General features: G+C 34.1%; 2 protein-coding genes across 3 annotated transcripts; one reads left to right on the top strand and one right to left on the bottom strand.

Moving 5' to 3' along the window:
- The first annotated feature begins 976 nt into the window (after positions 1 to 976).
- Positions 977 to 4152, top strand: LOC21392398 (vicilin-like seed storage protein At2g18540). Its single transcript, XM_010101535.2, has 6 exons — positions 977 to 1292; positions 1605 to 1780; positions 1932 to 2012; positions 2301 to 2636; positions 3004 to 3459; positions 4132 to 4152. Exons 1-6 carry the CDS (start codon positions 977 to 979, stop codon positions 4150 to 4152), a joined length of 1386 nt encoding a protein of 461 aa, XP_010099837.2.
- Positions 4153 to 4646: 494 nt separating this feature from the next.
- On the bottom strand, positions 4647 to 8533 carry LOC21392399 (probable protein phosphatase 2C 80). 2 transcript variants are annotated; one of them, XM_010101536.2, is made up of 5 exons: positions 8416 to 8533; positions 7234 to 7894; positions 6602 to 6908; positions 5983 to 6132; positions 4647 to 5144 (listed from the first exon to the last, which is right to left on the bottom strand). In XM_010101536.2, exons 2-5 carry the CDS (start codon positions 7758 to 7760, stop codon positions 4848 to 4850), a joined length of 1281 nt encoding a protein of 426 aa, XP_010099838.1. In that variant the 5' UTR covers positions 7761 to 7894; positions 8416 to 8533; the 3' UTR covers positions 4647 to 4847. The 2 variants fall into 2 exon arrangements, with proteins under 2 accessions (XP_010099838.1, XP_024023590.1); XM_024167822.1 differs by having other exon boundaries at positions 8435 to 8532.
- Positions 8534 to 17995: the final 9462 nt, after the last annotated feature.

A 17995-nucleotide genomic window follows, 5' to 3' on the forward strand; every position in this document is an offset into this window, starting at 1 on the left:
AACAATTAGTTTTAAAAAAATAGGCTGAACCATAATATTACGAAAAAGGTATATATTTTTGGAAACAATTCTTAAAATAGATAGTGGATCGATATCAAATGTCCAGCAAATGCGTTTTTGCTGAAATTGCCCGAACGTCGAAGAGTCATCTATCAGATTATCATTGATAATCTACCAGATGTCGTCGAAATTAACAATGACATATGATCGTCGCTAGTCATAAGAGAGAAATCTACTAGATTAACATTAGTAATCTATCAGATTATATCGCCTCTTTAACATAGGTCACTGGTCGTTTGCGCAGCAAGTTGTCAGAAGTAATACGGTAAATTAACACTAGTTTCCTACCAAATTATTACCTAAAAGCACTGTTGTTCTCAGCACATACTAGATTAATAGCCAGATTCCACGTAAAACAGAAAAAATAGATACCAGATTACAAAAGTTATTGTACAAAATCAAAAATAGAATTACATTAACAAGAAGATCCGGAACAAATAAGAAGGAAAAAAAAATCAGAAAATGGCCAAAGAGATCAACTTACAAAAAGACACCCACAATTTATTTATTTATTTTTAAACAAGACGTAGATAACAATGTAATTATTACTGGTTTTCTTAAAAGAAAGGAAAATAAAAATATATGGTCACAGGAGCGGAGACTCCAATGCCCATGATATTTATCAGAGAATCCATGAAGTCTATCAACTGCGAAAGGGATCAAAAGAAACTTCAACAGATTTGGCATTTTGCACAGAAGAGCCGGAACCATATCATCTGCTACGTGTTTGCATGAAACATGCACGTGTCCACCTTAAACGACACGTACTCAGTTACTCACTTTACATCCTCGTTAGTCATTTCATTTTATTTTATTTTATTTTATTTTATTTTCCTTTCTTTTCCAAACTCTTTCTTCTATTTAGACAGTAAAAAAACACCCACACTGGCCATTTCCAGACCCGCATCAAACAAAAATGGCGAAAAAGGCTTTAACTTTACTCATCTTTTTCTTCTTCTCTCTTTCGCTTCTTCATCTCGCTTTGCATGCACAGGCGAAGGCAAAGCATTTCGGAGATGATGAAGATGTTTGGGGTTATCATGATTTTAGGCCTCTGGTGAGGAAAACCCAAAGGAAGTCATTAGTTGATAATGAGTATGGTCAGATCTCAGCCGTTAATATCAGTGATGGAATCAGAGGGCCCTATCATATCCAGTTCTTTACTTTGGAGCCCAATTCTCTCTTCCTCCCTGTGCTTCTCCACGCGGATATGGTTCTCTTTGTCCACACAGGTTCTTTACTTTGCATGTCATAATATTAGTCACGTGTATAATATATCAACGTTCCTGACTTTGATTTTCTCTTACATTTCCAACATCTTTTTTTTTTATGACTATTTTTTTTAGGAGGGGAATTGAAATATAGGAATATTTTTAAGTATTTTACAAATAACAAATTTTATCACATTTTGATTTTATGCTATAAAATTAGTATTGATTATTATAATTAATAATTCTAATTTGTGCAATTATGATTTTTTTTTCTTCTGTATCACAACATTACTAGTAAAGTCTAATTCATCCATGATTTTGGTTTTTGTGTAGGAAGTGGAAGGCTTAGTTATGCTGACGAGGAAGAGACAAGAAGTGTACATCTGCGAAGTGCAGATATCTTCAGGCTTCAGACTGGCTCTGTTTTCTTTGTACAGAGTGACTTACAGCCTGAACGTGAAAGCCTAAGGATTTATGCCATGTTTTCCAATACAGACGACGAGTTATTTGTATGAGCTGATACTTTTTTTCCATCATTATTATTGTAACTAATTGTGTTTTCAAGATAAAAAGGGGTGTTTTTTTTTTTTTTTTTTTTGAGTTTTGTTGTATTTTACATAAAATTGCGTCGTTTGTTAACAAATTAGTTTACTAAAGCAGGAGCCAGCAATTGGGGCGTACTCGGGCTTTAGGAACTTGGTCCGTGGCTTTGACAAGGTGACGCTTAAGCAGGCTTTCAAGGTATCAGAAACTCTATAATGAGTCGTCAAATTTAGCATTAATCTATGGCAATTACCATATAACCGTAAATTAAAAAGAAAAACCTTAAAATTTTACTTAAGAAATAATACAAACTCTTTTTTCTCTTCTAATAACAGGAAACAAAAATAAAAAATATTCCAAGAAAGGCCAAACTTTTGTTTCTTGGAATAAGCACATTCCCACCCAAAAAAAAAAAAAATCCTAACTAAATGTGTAAAATTATGAGATCTCGAAGACCCCATATAATGAAAAACTTATGTACGGCAGGTTCCTGATGAAGTGATAGAATCAATAACAAGTGCAACGGATGCAGAAGCCATAGTGCACGCAATCCCAAGTTCAAAGAAAGAAAAGAAAGAAAAGAAAGAAAAGAAGAAGAAAGCATTGTGGGAAATGGAAACTCGATTTCTGAAGGCCTTTCTAGAAGACGAAGAAAGCGCAGCATATAACAAGAAGAAAAAATCAGGAGAAGGATATAATCTCTTTGATGCAGAACCTGATTTTGAGAACTGTAACGGATGGAGCTTAACGGTGAACAGGAAGCAAGCCGCACATATATTGAAGGACACCAACGTTGGCCTTTTCATGGTGAACTTGACCAAGGTTAGTGTCCCAGGATATGCTACTACAATTCTTTTGTAGAGTATTGAAAAAATAATAATAATCTGTGCTTGGTTTTGATGTGATTCAAATCAATATCATTTTGCGTTAGAATGATTCTAATATATAATTTTGATGTGATATTGTATTCACAAACATGCAATTAGGCCAATGTTGTCTTCATTATCCATATTTGTGTTTGCCGACATTTTGATATTCATAAACATGCACTATCTATTATTTTGCGTTTTATATTTTCTGTTGTTCTTGGGGGGTTTTTTTTTTTCTTTGTAAAATAGAAACTTCCATTCAAATGTCCATAATAAAGTACAATATATATGACGTTTTTATTGATGTTTATTGCAAAAAGGGCTCGATGATGGGACCGCACTGGAATCCAAAGTCGACGGAGATAGCTATAGTGTTGCAAGGACAAGGGATGGTCCGAGTGGTCTGCTCAAGCGGACCAAACAAATCGAAACAAGAATGCAAAAACATGAGGTTCAGGGTCAAGGAAGGAGACGTTTTTGCTGTACCAAGGTTTCACCCGATGGCGCAGATATCATTCAACAATGACTCGCTCGTCTTCATGGGGTTCACCACAACAGGAGTGGAAAATCACCCTCAGTTCTTGGCCGGAAAGCAATCGATCCTACAAACCCTGGATAGGGATATCTTGGCTTTGTCCTTCAATGTTTCCAACACAACGATCGACCAACTTTTGGCTCCGCAGGCAGATTCCATCATATTGGATTGCACTTCATGTGCTGAGAAAGAGGAGAGGATAATGGAGGAGGAAATTGAGAAGGAAAAGGAGGAAGAGGAGGCGAGGAAAAGAGAGAAGCAAGAGGAAGAGAGGAGAAAAAGGGAGGAAGAGGAGAGGAAGAGAGAAGAGGAGGAAAAGAGACGGGAAGAAGAGGAAAGGAAGAGAGAAGAGGAGGAAGAGAGAAGCCGAGAGGAAGAAGAGAGGAAGAGAGAAGAGGAAGAGAGAAAAAGGGAAGAGGAAAGAAAAAGGGAAGAAGAGGAAGCAAGGAAGAGAGAAGAAGAAGAAAGAGAGAAGCAAAGAGAAGAAGAAGAGGAAGAAGAAAGGAGAAGAGAGGAAGAGAAACAAAGACAAAAAGAAGAAGAAAGAGAGAGGCAAAGAAGAGAAGAAGAGGAAGAAGAGAGGGAGAGTCAACGTGAAGAAGAAAGGAGGAGAGAGGAAGAGAGGCAAAGACAAGAAGAAGAAGAGAGGGAGCAGGAGCAGGAAGAGGTTAGGAGGCAAGAAGACGAAAGAGAGAGGGAGAGGCAGCAAAAGGAGGAAGAGGGTGGCGGGGGCGGTGAGGGGGAAAATCATTTGAAGATGTGGACAGTTTGATGACTCGGACGGCAGGTTTGGCTTAGTTTCGTTATCCGCTCCAAAACAGGCACATGAATAATTGCACCTTTGTATGTTGCTCGTGTTATGTCCATTCGCCTAGTGAGCTCTGTGATCTATGTTTTCATACTCTTTTAATAGACTCTACTCTGCTCGGTGTGAATGAATAAGAATTTGTTTTGCTTGAAAATTTGAATATACCTCAGCCTAAGTAGATGGGCTAATGATCGCGAGCAACTCAAGCTTTGCCCCGACTTAGCCAAGTAATCTCCCTACTGTGGTTGTAAGATTTAAGCATAAGCAACTAGAATTGATGTTCAAACATGGAAAAGAAAAGGAGGGCAAAGATACCAATTTCATCATATGCTAGAGCTCCTGTCTTTAGATAAAACAAGAGAGAGGGCAAAGATACCAATTTCATTATACTGAATAAGGGGAGAGAGAGAGACGTTACCAATTTCAGCATACTGGAAATCACGTTTTTAGATGTACCAATTTCAGCATACCAGAGATCAAGTCTTTAGATGAAACCACAAGTAAATTGAATGACACCAGAAATGGAAGGTTATAGCAAAAATAAATAAATGAAACCACAAGTAAATTGAATGCCACCAGAAATGGAAGGGTATAGCAAAAATAAATAAATAAATAGAACGGATGGAACAGACAAATTATATAACACGAGATTAAAGCTCAGATAAAACTGAATTATTTAAAGCTCAACGTTAAATCTTCCTCTTGGTTTCAGGCAAGGAATAGTAAAACGGGCTTTCCATGCCCTGCCTTGCCATCATAAAACGAAAAACGAAATGTACAAATGAGATGGTTTTGTTACACTTGCAAAAAAAGAGGGATGCTCAAGCATTGGTTGAGTTTGCAACATACGACACAACAACAGTGATGTCGTCAAGCTTACCACCGTAATAACGGTATCCGGCTTCTTGAGCAGCAGTGGCGAAAGGCGTTTGCCGGGTCCTGTCAAGTGCTCTCTGGCGCGCCAAAGCAGCTATCTTCTGAGCAGTTGCCTGAGGCTCCAGGCCAGCTCTCACCGCATGAAGAACAACAGCAGTCACTTCGTTGTTATACAAGTTGTCAAACAACCCATCCGTGCCAGCAACAATAACGTCCCCCGGGGAAACAGGAATTGTGAAAACCTGTGTACATTGACAAACAAAAACGATGTGAAGTTAGGTTTATAACTTTTCCCAACATAAACTCGAAGTGAAGAAGTTAGTCAAATTACAACTGCCGAAGCTTTTCAAGAAAAAAGTACTTTAGACTGTGATAAGCCCTTACTCAGGCAAGTGTATGTTAGGAGGAATAAACAAGGGTAGGAAATGCTGTTTTTTTTTAGCTCGCTGGAGGCGTTAGAAGCTGGCAGTGGAAGTGTTAGTATTAGTTTAGTTAGCTTACTGAGAAAGTTGGTTGCTTAGAAGGAGAGAGTATAAAAGGGGGGGCAAGAGGGTTAGAGAGGGGGGTCGGGAAATAATCTGTGAATTGTACAAATCTTGGATACATTCCAAGTAAGGGGAGGAAGGCAGACCCTCAAAGTTCTGCCAATCGGAGTGTATATCTCAGCAATTAATAAAGTCGTTCGTGATTCTTTTCTTCTTTCTGTCAATCTTTTCCTGATTTTGTTCTCAATCGAACCAGACTTTATCAGACTGCTGATAGATTTGAGTTGTCTAAGTTACTATAATATATCAAAATATCTTTGTTTGTTCTCACAACTTGAGAAAAGGAGAGCCACTAAAAAAGGGAGTTTTTACCATAAATGTGTTGGATAAATGAACACACATGGGGAATAAACTCTTTACACAGTAGTTTTGAGACGTTGGTCGGAAGTAGCTTTTCCTAACGCATAACTCGGTTGTCAGTACTAATTCCGATGCCAAACTGGCTCTTAGCAACGTTGTTCAAACTTTAATGCAAACTTAGTGACAGCAACTTAGTTGGAGACCGCCAGAGAAAAAGTTTCAAGTATTAACTGACCTGACCGGCGCTTGGTAGATCAGCCCCAGAGCCACTCTCCAACTGATATGTAAAGTTGAAGCCACGTTGTTGTGCTGGAGATTGGAAGATTGTGCATCCATCTCTAACCACTATGAATCCACTGTCGCCCAGATTAATTGCATGTAATCCCTAGTGAAAGACATGATCAACAAAAAATAGTGAACATTCCGTTGCTTTCCCAAAACAAGAAAGCAAATCATTCATTATTCAATGCAAAATAAATTCATGTAACCGGGAATAAGTTGTCACCTATTTCAAAAACTGAAAACGCTCTTAATACATATATCCACATAAATTAGCTTTCACAGTTAATAGACTAATTTTACATGCTAAATGCAGGACTTGGAGAGATTTGGAATGACATAGCAGCCAAAATTAGCAGACACCATATGTGACGCTGTCCATTTATTTTTGTAGAAAAAAAGCAACAATCATCTTTAGGTTGCTTTAGAGAAGCCAGACAAAACTGATTTTAGGTATTATAGAACAGCAGTTCACATATTTCCTTCCACTCAGTCCTAAAAGCAAAAGCATTGATAGATTTGCTAATTTTGGTTGGTACCCATGAGCCTCATGTAAAATGAACTACATGACAAACCTTCTCTGTGAGGGCAATGATGCAAGCCGTTGAGGAACCCTTCGCTTTTGCAACTAAGTGAGCCTTTTCTAACACCCTGGCAGGGTCAATGGAACCCTTAGGCTCCTCTCGAATTGCCCTAACAGAGTTAGCCATAAGTTCACGAGAAAACTCTCCTGCATTAACACCAACTTCTGCCCAGCCACCTACACCATCCGCTACTCCAATCACTTGTTCATCCGTACAAATAAAATGAGCGTCTTCTCCACCCGTGTCTTCCTTATCAGGATGTGGAAGGTAACATGATCCTGAAAGAAGCTTCAGAGTTCTGTCTCCAAAAATAGCTCAAGATTAAACCCACAAGTTTAAAAAAATAATAATAATAACAAAAAGCTATAAGCCTACAATTTTGCTTTTACTAGTCCAACATGCTCATTTTGTAATAGCTTGTTACTTAACTTTATAGGGGATGCTATAAATATCCACTAGATCATGAAAGTATGAGAGTTTCTACATGGAGTACAATCATTGTGAGACTAGATTAATAAGTTGTATACAATAAAATACAGTTCCTTCCTAACTAGAGTACTTGAAAAGGCAGCAGAATCAAAGGGAAAAAAAGTCACAAGTTAACAGAAGCCAAGAGCACATACTGGTCAGAGAAATTGGTAGCATTAGGATTCTGTTCATCACGAGAATTGCCATCAAATGACACATCATGAGCTGCACGCGCGGAGTAGCATGCCAAGGATGAGCTAGGAAGGTTCCTTAACTGAGGTCCAAGAAATATATTGGAGTTGCAATTCTTCCTCGTTACATCAGCGAAGAAGTAACCACAACTTATTTGACTGTTAGATATTTCCCTCCTTCTCAAGCTCACTACAGCTTTTCGGCAACTGATAAGGCTTTTATCGTTGAAGAAAACACCGGTAGGTTTTGCGAAATCCAACGCATTCCCGCAACCGGTTATAAGATCGTCAACATAAACATCTCCGAAGACGGGTTTGGAATTAGAAGCAGCCATAGGGTATGGTAACGGATAGGTGGAATATGGTAATCCTGTTTTTCGGGAAAACCCCTGCCGAAGCAGCAAACTTATAGAATGACGTTTCCCACTTACTGTTCTCTCGAAACCCGGAAATACAGAAAGATTAAGCTTTGAAAGCAAGCTAGATGGCATTTTAACCTCTTAAATAGATTACCCTTGATTCAATAATCAATACAAAACCTGGTATATAGCATAAATAACAACACATCAATACCCTAATAACCTAAGGAAAATCCCCCTAAAATTCTAATATGCGGCCCTGAAACCTGCAAGGACATGAGAAACCAACTCAAAATTATCAGGTAATTACTCCAAAAATATGCACATTTTTCAACTTGTAATCAAATTGACCATTATAATAGACGTTATTTACATATTGTAAGGAAAAAAGGTACCACTGAAAGAAGAAAACTTGCATTGAAATTATGAATAAACAATAATAACAACAGGAAAAGAAACAAAGAAAACTATTAAAACCATAAATACTCATTTTTGCTTCGAGCAATTATCTTTTGACTCTGTATTCTAAAAGAAACTATTATATTTCCCTAAGTAAAACCGATATCATTCTTAATCTTCGCAATTTTCCATCAATTAAACACTCGCTAGAGAATTGAACTAATTAACGAAATGGATGTAAAAAGGAAAGATTGAATTTGATAAAAGAGAAAAAGCAATGAAATAGCCGCGACATTTCAAACGACGCAAAACCTAGAAAAGAAAGAATGAAAAAGAATAAATCTGTTTGAAAATAGAAATGGCGGCGAAGAAAAAAAAATTTGAAGACCTCAGGAAACGGGACGGACATTTTAGCTCCAAAATAGCAGCCACTGAAACGAACAAGGACAATCTTTGGAGCTTCCGTGTCTAGGTTTCTGCCTGAGGTTGTTCACCAAAAAAAACACAAGCCTAAAGAGAAGACACGTGGGAGCCACCCAAATTCCAGCAAATATCCAGATTGCCACAGCGATATTTTTTTAGACCGATTTAATATATAATATAATTTTAAACGTAATTTATGAATTTAAGTTAAAAGATAAAGTAATGATTATAATATTAAATAATATTAGTATAAATATTAAAGTAATTTAATACTTTAAAAATAATTTAAATTTATTCGATGACGGTATTATTTTTTATTAATATTATGCATGTCACGTAATTAATTTAATAGTTAAATTTGATTTAAAAGAAATATATATTCATATAAAAGCAATTAGAGATAGTATTATATGGATTTAAGATAGTAACCCACACGAACAAGATTGGTTTAGGTTCTGACAAGCGCTAAATCTAACTCTTAGAGCATTAGCCTTAGATATGTCTGTAAGATGAAATTCAACTTATATAATGCTTCAACATGCATCCTTTATAAGGATGTTATAACAGACTATATTAGTACAAAATTATTAGAATGACATATAGACGCATATGATTGACAAATTGCTGAAACTTTGTGTCAATTTTTAGATAGGTTTCATGAAGTTACTTTAAAACTTAGTGGACATATTACCCAACATCACTTTTAGCTTTGGTGAACTTTTAAGAATTAGTATTTTATTTAGTGAATATAGGAATGACCCAATCTTAGGAGTTCCTATCGCTTCTATGAAAAATAAATTTAAAAAAATATTGGTCTAAATTGCCTTTATTATATGGTTTCGGTACTTTTTTGATCCTAGAATAAAATTAGACGGTTTAGAAAACTTAGGTGAATTTTTGGGCATCAATTATTCTGACCAATTTCCAACAATAAAGGCAAAAATATTTTCGATCTATAGTAAATATGAGAATAGGTTTAGAAACACAAACTCTGGAGTACATGAACCACAACAACAAGATGAAAATTCACATTCATTCTTGAATGTTTTTAGGTTGAAGAAGAATAAGAAGAAGACTCAAACAAAAGCTTGGAGTGGATCTTCATCAACAGGTGGTGGCGGTGGCGGCTTCAACGAGCTTATGGTGTATCTCAGCAAGAGCTTAACAGTAGACGATACTGGACAATCGTTTAACTTAGTTCAGTGGTGGAGGACACGAGCATTAACTTGACCAGTCCTAACTCGATTGGCAATGGATATTTTTTTTATCCCAGTCTCCACTGTTTCATTCGAACAAGCCTTCAGTACGACCGAACAAATACTTAAGGAACGCCGAAACGCATTGCAAAGAGACATTGTTGAAGCCATGGTCTGCATTACGAATACTTGAGGAACGCATTGCCGATCAACGTTTACAGAATACAATTTTGCCGGCAAGTCAATAATAGATCGATGAATTTAATAGATTAACATTTAATTTTGAAGACGATCATTCAGCTTCAAATTAAATTGTAATTTGTAAATATGTATTTACTTTTGATATTGTAATTGTAATTTTTAGACTTTGTAAGTTTGTAAAATTTGTAATTCATGACAAAATGATTGCACTCTTTTTTTCTTACCAAGTTTTTATCCCAATTGGGGTTTTCTTGGTAAGATTTTTAACGAGACAATCATGAATTATAAATTTAAAAATTAATATACAAAATTAATTTATTACATTGTGTATTTGTATTAATAGTGTGTGTTGATTTTAGTTTTTAGATAATTTTAGCACAAAATAATTTAATAATTATTTATATACAATTACTAAATAATAGCAGATTATATTTAATATATATTAATATTATAAAAATTTAAAAATATAATAAAAAATATAATTTTTTTTGGACCAATCGAGAGAGCTCGGACTGCCCGACCAGGCTTGGGCAGCCAAGACCATGCCCGCGGCCCGTATATGAGCCTTTTCGGGCTCTAATATCAAGCTTAAAATTAAAATTTTTAAATAATCACAAACGATCTGTCTAAAATTTTAGCACTAGTTCTGATAATGTTTAGTCAGAAAAAATGGTCTCTTCAACGAGACATAAGGGTACAATACAGTACCACCAGTTTTCAAGGAAATTATCGCCATCAGTGACGTCTTCACAATCGGCACCAAAACGACGATATTTATAGTTGCGTTTCATGAGATTTTAGGCCTGGCCCAATAGCCCATCAAGATGCGTCGCCCTTTCTCTGCCATTATGGAGCCCATTTAGCCCAGCCAACTTTTTTATACCTTCATCCATCTCTTTTGAATTTTTGTGAAGACAGAACCACAAAAAGATGGTTTGCTGATTTGGGTAGAGGCCTTTCGTAAAACCATGGTTTTATCAGCTGAAACAAACGACAGGAATAAGAAGAAACGTCGCCAAAAAGGAAAATTGAGTTATATGGACAATCAGAAAAACGACACAAACATAAGAAACGGGCAACTACAACGACGTCGACAATAGATATGAAACGACAAGAACAACCTCCAAAAAGAAAGGGTTCTACATACGAGTTACAGCAACACCAAGAAAGACGACTATTAGACAAGAACGACAGCAATAAAAACAATTTATTGGCAAAATGAGAGTACTAAGTACAACGAAGATAATTAATAACGACATCTTGAAAATAATAAATAGACTGGAGACAGCGGCAGAATAAATAACGACAATCGAGAGGGAATGAAACGGTCCAAACAGATGTTAATAACTAGTTATGATATCATAGGAGGCAATATGACTAAGAAGAAGTGAAGAATAATATTCTGATTATTAGATGCAAGAGGTATGAAACAGCATAATTTATAAAAACAGCGGCTTATCTATAAACAGAAATTAACAAAACGACAAGATAAAAAAATGAATTAAAAACAGCGACTTAGTCACTTAGAAAGAAGAGGACTATAAAAATGACGATCAGTTAAACACTACAATAGTCTAAAGCTAAGAACATTTCTAATAAAATACTTTAGTTGATGTGTCATTATAAATTTAGCATTAAGGGTTAGTTTGGGATGGTTTTGCTTTTAAAATAATTGATGTATTTTTAATAGAAGTGCTACTTTTACTTAAAATAATAGCAGAAGTAGAATTTAAAAGTTACACATACCAAAAGTGTTTTTGTACACTTTTACCAAACACTATAGTCGCATCGTTTATTATGCAGAGTGTTTTTAAGAGTGTCAAAAACAACCCCAAACACACCCTAAGTGTAAAAAATACTCTCCAACGTAATGTTCTTTGTGCCAAATTTCCCACATGCTTTACTTTGTGGCAAATTTTCCACTAAGTGTAACATATAAAAAATTTAGCATTTGATTGTTATTGGTTGAAATGTTTACTTTTTCATGTAATTAATGTAACTTTTGCATTTTCTAATTATTTAAAAGATAAAAGTTTACTTTTACAACTTTCAAAACTTAATAATTATAGGAAAAAATAAGTTTAACATTTTAAATAGCATTATGTCAAATAACATACTATATTACACTTTTTGATGGTAAATATATAAGTGACCTTAGTATTTACATTAGAGTTGGAGATGGTGTAAAAGACATCTAGTAAAATTGTAACGCAAAACGACAATATATGACGACTAGTTTATAAAAATTAAACAACAATATCAAAACGAAATTGTTTAAAAGCGACAATATGTGTAGTAGCTCAACTAAAAATTAAAAATTCCATCAAAACGACAGTATTAAAAGTGATATTTTAAAACGGCACAAATTTTGTGAACGACAACAATCCAGAAAAGAGGAAATATCTAAATAGTGAGAAGATACTAAAAGGCATTTTCAAGCAAAAAGAAAAAAAAAAGGCCCTAAAAGGCTAAAACGACAGCACTATGAAACCCGATGACTTGACTACTAGTTTACTACTAAATACTAATGGGAAAAAATCATCCTGAAAATGACATAATCATAAAAACGAGAATGGTTTATTTTATTATTATTATTTTTTTTTTAAAGAGAAAACGAGAATGGTTTGAAAAACGACAATATCCTGTAAATCGTCGTCTCTAAAATACAGCACATAGTTGACAAAGGACGAATATTAGACAAACGACGACACTATGAGAAGACGATATTATACCTATTACTAAAGGAGGTAGGAAAGTTACTGTATTAAGGACAGTGACTTTTATTAAGTCTTTTTTATACCGTCTGTATCTTTTTGAGTGTTTTTATTATTTTACCTTCGAATTTATTTTATTTCTGTGTTTTTTTCTAGGCATTTTAGTAATTTAATTTGGTCATCTTTCTTTTACGGTTTTCAATATCTGACATTTGGATTGAATTGATACAATTATCATGACCACGTAATTATCTTCATTTTTTGTCGGTAAAAGAAATTATTATAAATAATCTAAAAGAGAGTTGAGGTTTACTGTTCATTAAGACTCGGTTCACTGTTCCTTCTACAGTGAAATGACGCTTTTGCCCTTCTTTCCCTCATCTTTCTTCCTTCTGTGCAGGGGCTGCTTGGTCTTTTACTGTATATTGTACAGTGTATTGCCCATTTTGCCCTTTCTCCCCCTTCACTTGGCAGGGGGCTTTTCGGTCATTTTGGTCCGCATAAATCCCTAGGCCTTCTAGCTTCTTCAATCACTCCAATCTCGCCACCTCTCTCAGTACCCCGAACTCTGCTTCTTCTTCTCATTTGATTCCGTTTTGTTCCTTACTACTCTTTTCTCCTTTCATTTCTTCCTCCTGCACCGTTTTTGTTCCCCTTTTTTCTCTCTCCTTCTTCTTCTCATTTGATTCCGTTTTGTTCCTTTGTTTTTTCTGGAATTGTTTTTCCTTCTTCTTTTTTCCATTTCATTATGTTCCGTTGTTTTGTTTTTGTGGGAATTTTTTGGCTTTTCCTCTGTGATTTAGTTGTCTTCGCATCTTCGGTGGGCTTTGGGTGTAAATTTGGGATTTTATTTTTTTTTTTGTTAGTTGCTCTATATTTATTAGAATTTTTTGTTCATAGTTTTTGGTTATTTTTAATTTTTCTTTGCCTTTCCTGCTTCGGTTTCTTTGTTAATTTTTTCCCGGCCCTTTTTTTTCCCTTTTCCTTACCTGCTTTGTTCCTTAGTTGTTCTATATATATTAAAGGTTTTCCTCTATGGTTGTTTTTAGATTTTAATTTTTTACTTTTTTTTTAATTTTTTCCTTCACCTTTCGGTTTCTCCCTTCACTATTTCATGTTTATTTAGTTCATATTCTTTGGTTGCTAATCCATGGTATTTAGTTCATATTCTTTGTAGGTTCCTTATCTTCTTCTTTGATGGATTTATCTGTGCTGAGGATTTATCTGTGTTGGCGTACTTTTTCTAAACTGATTTCAGCCTTGCCTAGGTAATTCTTGATCTTTTCCTCTTCATTTACTACATTGATGAGTTAGGATGATTATAGTGGCCATTTGCCTTCCCGGTTTGACGAGCTGATGATTTGTGCTGATTCATAGTCTTTGCAGGTTCCTTATCTTCTTCTTTGATGGATTTATCTGTGCTGTGGATTTATCTGTGTTAGCGTACTTTTTCTTAACTGATTTCAGCATTGCCTAGCTAATTCTTGATCTTTTCCTCTTCATTTACTGCATTGATGAGTTGGGATGATTATAGTGGCCATTTGCTTTCCCGATTTCATGGGCTGATGATTTATGCTATTTTTTTACAGACACATTAAATGAATTGATGATTTTTTCTATCTGAATTTACTGGAATTTCCACTAATTTTTTCTTTATATTATCTAGAATGCTCGGTAATTTTAGGGAATTATTTTTTTTGATTTTTTCCCTTTTTTTTTCTTTCGCTTGCATTTGATTCTTTCTGAAGCTATTATTTTTTAAATTATGCCTAGGACTGTATTGGTTTTATCATTTAATTAAACAATTTTAGTCTTTTAAGTTTTCTTCCTTCGGTATACAATATGACGTGTTACATTACTAAAGGTTGTTCACTATTCATGCTATTTTTGCATTCTTTATTTATAAGTACTGTTGTGTATACGGATTTTTCATGTACGTTTCTGTTTCCTTCTCCTGCGTCTGTTGTTTTGCTTCTTCGGCTCTGTCTTTGGTTTTTGTGATCTGCTCGCCTGCCCTTTTTTTCTGTTCTCGCCAAAAGAGGTTTGAATCTTTGGTTTTTGTGATCTGCTCGCTTTATATATGTAACAAATTCTTACCTCCTTTTTGCTTTGTTTTTTATTCACCTGATAATTCTTGGACAATGTTATACTTGGCTCTGCTTAGCGATTTTCTCTGGCATATAACTTATAATCTGTGTGATAGATATAATACCCTACTCATGTTCACGTTTTTATGCAGTTGCCCACAGTAGGCAGCCATAAAATCATTATAAATTTGTTTATTCATCACACGTTGCTAAAAATGTCAAATATCTGAGCCATGTTTTCCAAATAAAAACATTATAACATTCACATTCTATAAGCTTTTTTTTCTGCCTGCTTTCTCTATTTGTTTATTCATTTATTTATTTCCTTACCTATCTATCTATGTTTTGTTTTTTGTATTCCCTACTATTTACTGCTTCATATTGTTATATTTATATTTCATTAGTTTTTCTTAACTGTTGTTGCTTCTTTTTTTTTTTACACCCTTTTTTTCTTTCTTTCTTTTTTTAAGTTCTTTCTTATCTATTTATGTTTGTTCAGATTTCCTATTTTTTACTACTTTATATTTTTACTGCTGTATCTTTTACTGCCGCTTGGAATTGTTTAATCAATATTTCATGCTTTGTATTTAAGAAATATAAATACCTATTTTCTATATGTTCTTAAAATGCAAATACAATATATTACACCATAATGAGGTTTAATATTCTCTCATGTGTAGAAGCATAATTGCCTATTGACAAAATATACCACATATTAGAAATAAAAACTAAAACAATGGCCACCAAGAAAAGAAAAATGTTGCAACATTTATGTTTTATCCTATTTTTTAGTTTGTCTCTGATTTCTGTTTTTTTATCTACTTATTCATTTATATTTTTTCAGGACCCTCTCATTTACTTCTTGATATTGTTATTACTGGATCCTTTATCAACATTGACTCTTGCTTCATCAATGTCTACTGCTTCCGGTGATATTGGTAGCACTTGAGATATTATTAATAACTTTTATTCATACATTTTTAACAGTCACTGCTGTTTCTGAATGTATGAGTTTGCTACCTGAATATTAATGTTGATTACTTATAGTTTATCATTTTTTTAGTCTGAAATTCTGGCACAATATTGGTAGATATCATTGATGTAAAAAACTGAGAAAAATATCCTTTTGCTCTTAGCAAATATTAGTAAACATATTTTAGTTTTAGCTATCTTTTTTACGTGGCGATGATGATGACAACTATTTTTTATGTTTGCTTTGAATTATAACCTTTTTTTACAACACAACATTAATACACGTTGCAACGTGAGGATTTTTTCCTTCACTTCATGCCCGTTTCCTATTCCCTCCCTTCCTTGCCCCAGTGCCCTCATTTTTCTATTTTTTTTCCCTCTTTTTTCTTGACCTCTCATGATAATGATGAGCAAGAATAATCTTGCTACGTTGAGTTTCATATGATTTCTCTAAAAATTATTGTTGATGTATCATTTTCATTTTGCGTTGTTTTTCTTTTTTTATTATATATCTTTGATTGTTCCCTTTTTTAATTTTTTCTTATTCTGATCTTTGTATTTTGTTGGGATCACTCTTTAATTCAAGATTTATTTGTGCGTGTGTGTATTAATTTCCTTCATATAGTATTAAATAGTTTTTTTTCCCTCTGTTTTCTTTGCCTATAATATTTTCTCATGATTTTTTTATTATATTAATCTACTATTATTTCATGAAATACAAGTACAAACTCATCACACAAATCTAAGATGGAACTGAAAACATGAGTATTACTATATTTGGTAAAGTAGCACGGCCCTGATAAAAAAATCATGCTCTGCACTAACAATTGATGAAGGCTTTATCGATCCACCGGCAATTTCACCGATCATCGTTTGGCTAAGAGGACAAACAAAGATTTTTCAAATATATTTTTAGGAAGGAGGAACACACATAAATGCAATAGTTTCAAAAATACTTGAAGATACACAGCCCACGACACCATCACCACAAATAGTAACTACCATGTCACAACGACTAAGGTAAAAAAATATTTATTAATTTATACCAATTATAAATAAAAAGATAGTATCTACTACTTTAAACACACATATAATTCTATGATTTTAGTATCCGCTCATAAACAACAACACCAGGACCAACATCAATTTCCTCACAAACACCAGACTTAAAAAAATTAGGCGCAAAGTTAGATATACTTAATAATTTACATTATGTGTAAATAAAAAATAATAGTTATAATTTCAAATATACTTAACACATTTCTGTCATTTCAGTTCTTAACCATCATTTCAGTTCTCAACCAAAACAAGCAGAGCAGTTTAGAAAACGTCTAAGAACCAAGTAATGTAACTACTCCTAAATCAAAACATTTCTAATTTTATCAATTATTAATACTAATTTGTTAAAAATTTACTTCTTGCAGCTAAACCAAATATTAACAAAACAAGCTGGAGCATAATAGTCAATTCAGTTTGTTTCAGTCCCTCATGAATCTACCTCTTTCGTAAGTTCATCAAAAAAAAGAAAACAAATCAGGTAAAATTATGTGTTATATGTTATATTAAATATTTTAAATAGTATGTGTTGGTTCCCGAATCGAATTCGGGTGCGAAGGCGTGGGGAAAGAGGGATCGTGTATAACAAAAATTTTCATAAAACTTTTGAGATACTCTATAGATTATATTAATTTATGCACGAATAAATTAATCGCATTAATTTACATCAAGAATTCAATCCGGAAAAATACCTGGATGCTGACTCGGATGATAACTTGAATTCTTTGACCACGAACAGTCTTTGCTCCAATCTTTGTGTTTAGAATACCAAAGTCTTCCACGTCAATTCCTTGATTCTACCTAGACGTGTGTGTGGGCACACGTGAGACAAAACATGTTTCTTAAACACTCGAATTTCCACAAACACCAACGCATGCACGATGTAGAATTTTTAGAGAAAAATATTTTCTCTCTCTTTTTGCTTTGAGAAATTCGGCCACCTAACTCTTAGGGCTGAAAAATATTGTTTCAAAAATTGTGTCCACAATTTTCTATCATTCTCATATTTAAAGAGTAGAAGTCAGACTTCAAAACAGAATCAAATCCTTATCTCTAATTTTGAATTTTGAACAAAAAATCCCTTCCCCTTTATCCTTTAGTGGCCGGCCATGATTAGGGTTTCCTAACCCTATGTGTGGCGCCAATTCAGATAGGGAAGAAAGAGAAAAATCATCCTTTATCCTGTAGTCCAATTTTGATTCAAATTCAAATTCAAATTTAAGTCAAACTTAAATTAATTTGAATTCTAAAATTGAACAACTTATCAAATAAGTTTAAATGGATAAATCTAGATGTGTTCAAATTCAAATTTAAATAAT

The sequence above is a fragment of the Morus notabilis genome, unplaced genomic scaffold (genome assembly GCF_000414095.1).
Source record: "Morus notabilis unplaced genomic scaffold, ASM41409v2 Scaffold220, whole genome shotgun sequence".
Classification (NCBI taxonomy): domain Eukaryota; kingdom Viridiplantae; phylum Streptophyta; class Magnoliopsida; order Rosales; family Moraceae; genus Morus; species Morus notabilis.

Bases quoted from the DNA above. Each gene is read 5' to 3' on its own strand.
- LOC21392399 (XM_010101536.2), bottom strand. From the start codon at position 7,760: ATGCCATCTAGCTTGCTTTCAAAGCTTAATCTTTCTGTATTTCCGGGT. The intron at 6,133-6,601 runs GTTTGTCATGTA...GTCTTTCACTAG, and splicing joins TCATTGCCCTCACAGAGAAG to GGATTACATGCAATTAATCT. The intron at 5,145-5,982 runs GTCAGTTAATAC...CAATGTACACAG, and splicing joins ATCTACCAAGCGCCGGTCAG to GTTTTCACAATTCCTGTTTC.
- LOC21392398 (XM_010101535.2), top strand. From the start codon at position 977: ATGGCGAAAAAGGCTTTAACTTTACTCATCTTTTTCTTCTTCTCTCTT. The intron at 1,781-1,931 runs GTATGAGCTGAT...TTACTAAAGCAG, and splicing joins ATACAGACGACGAGTTATTT to GAGCCAGCAATTGGGGCGTA. The intron at 2,637-3,003 runs GTTAGTGTCCCA...TATTGCAAAAAG, and splicing joins TCATGGTGAACTTGACCAAG to GGCTCGATGATGGGACCGCA.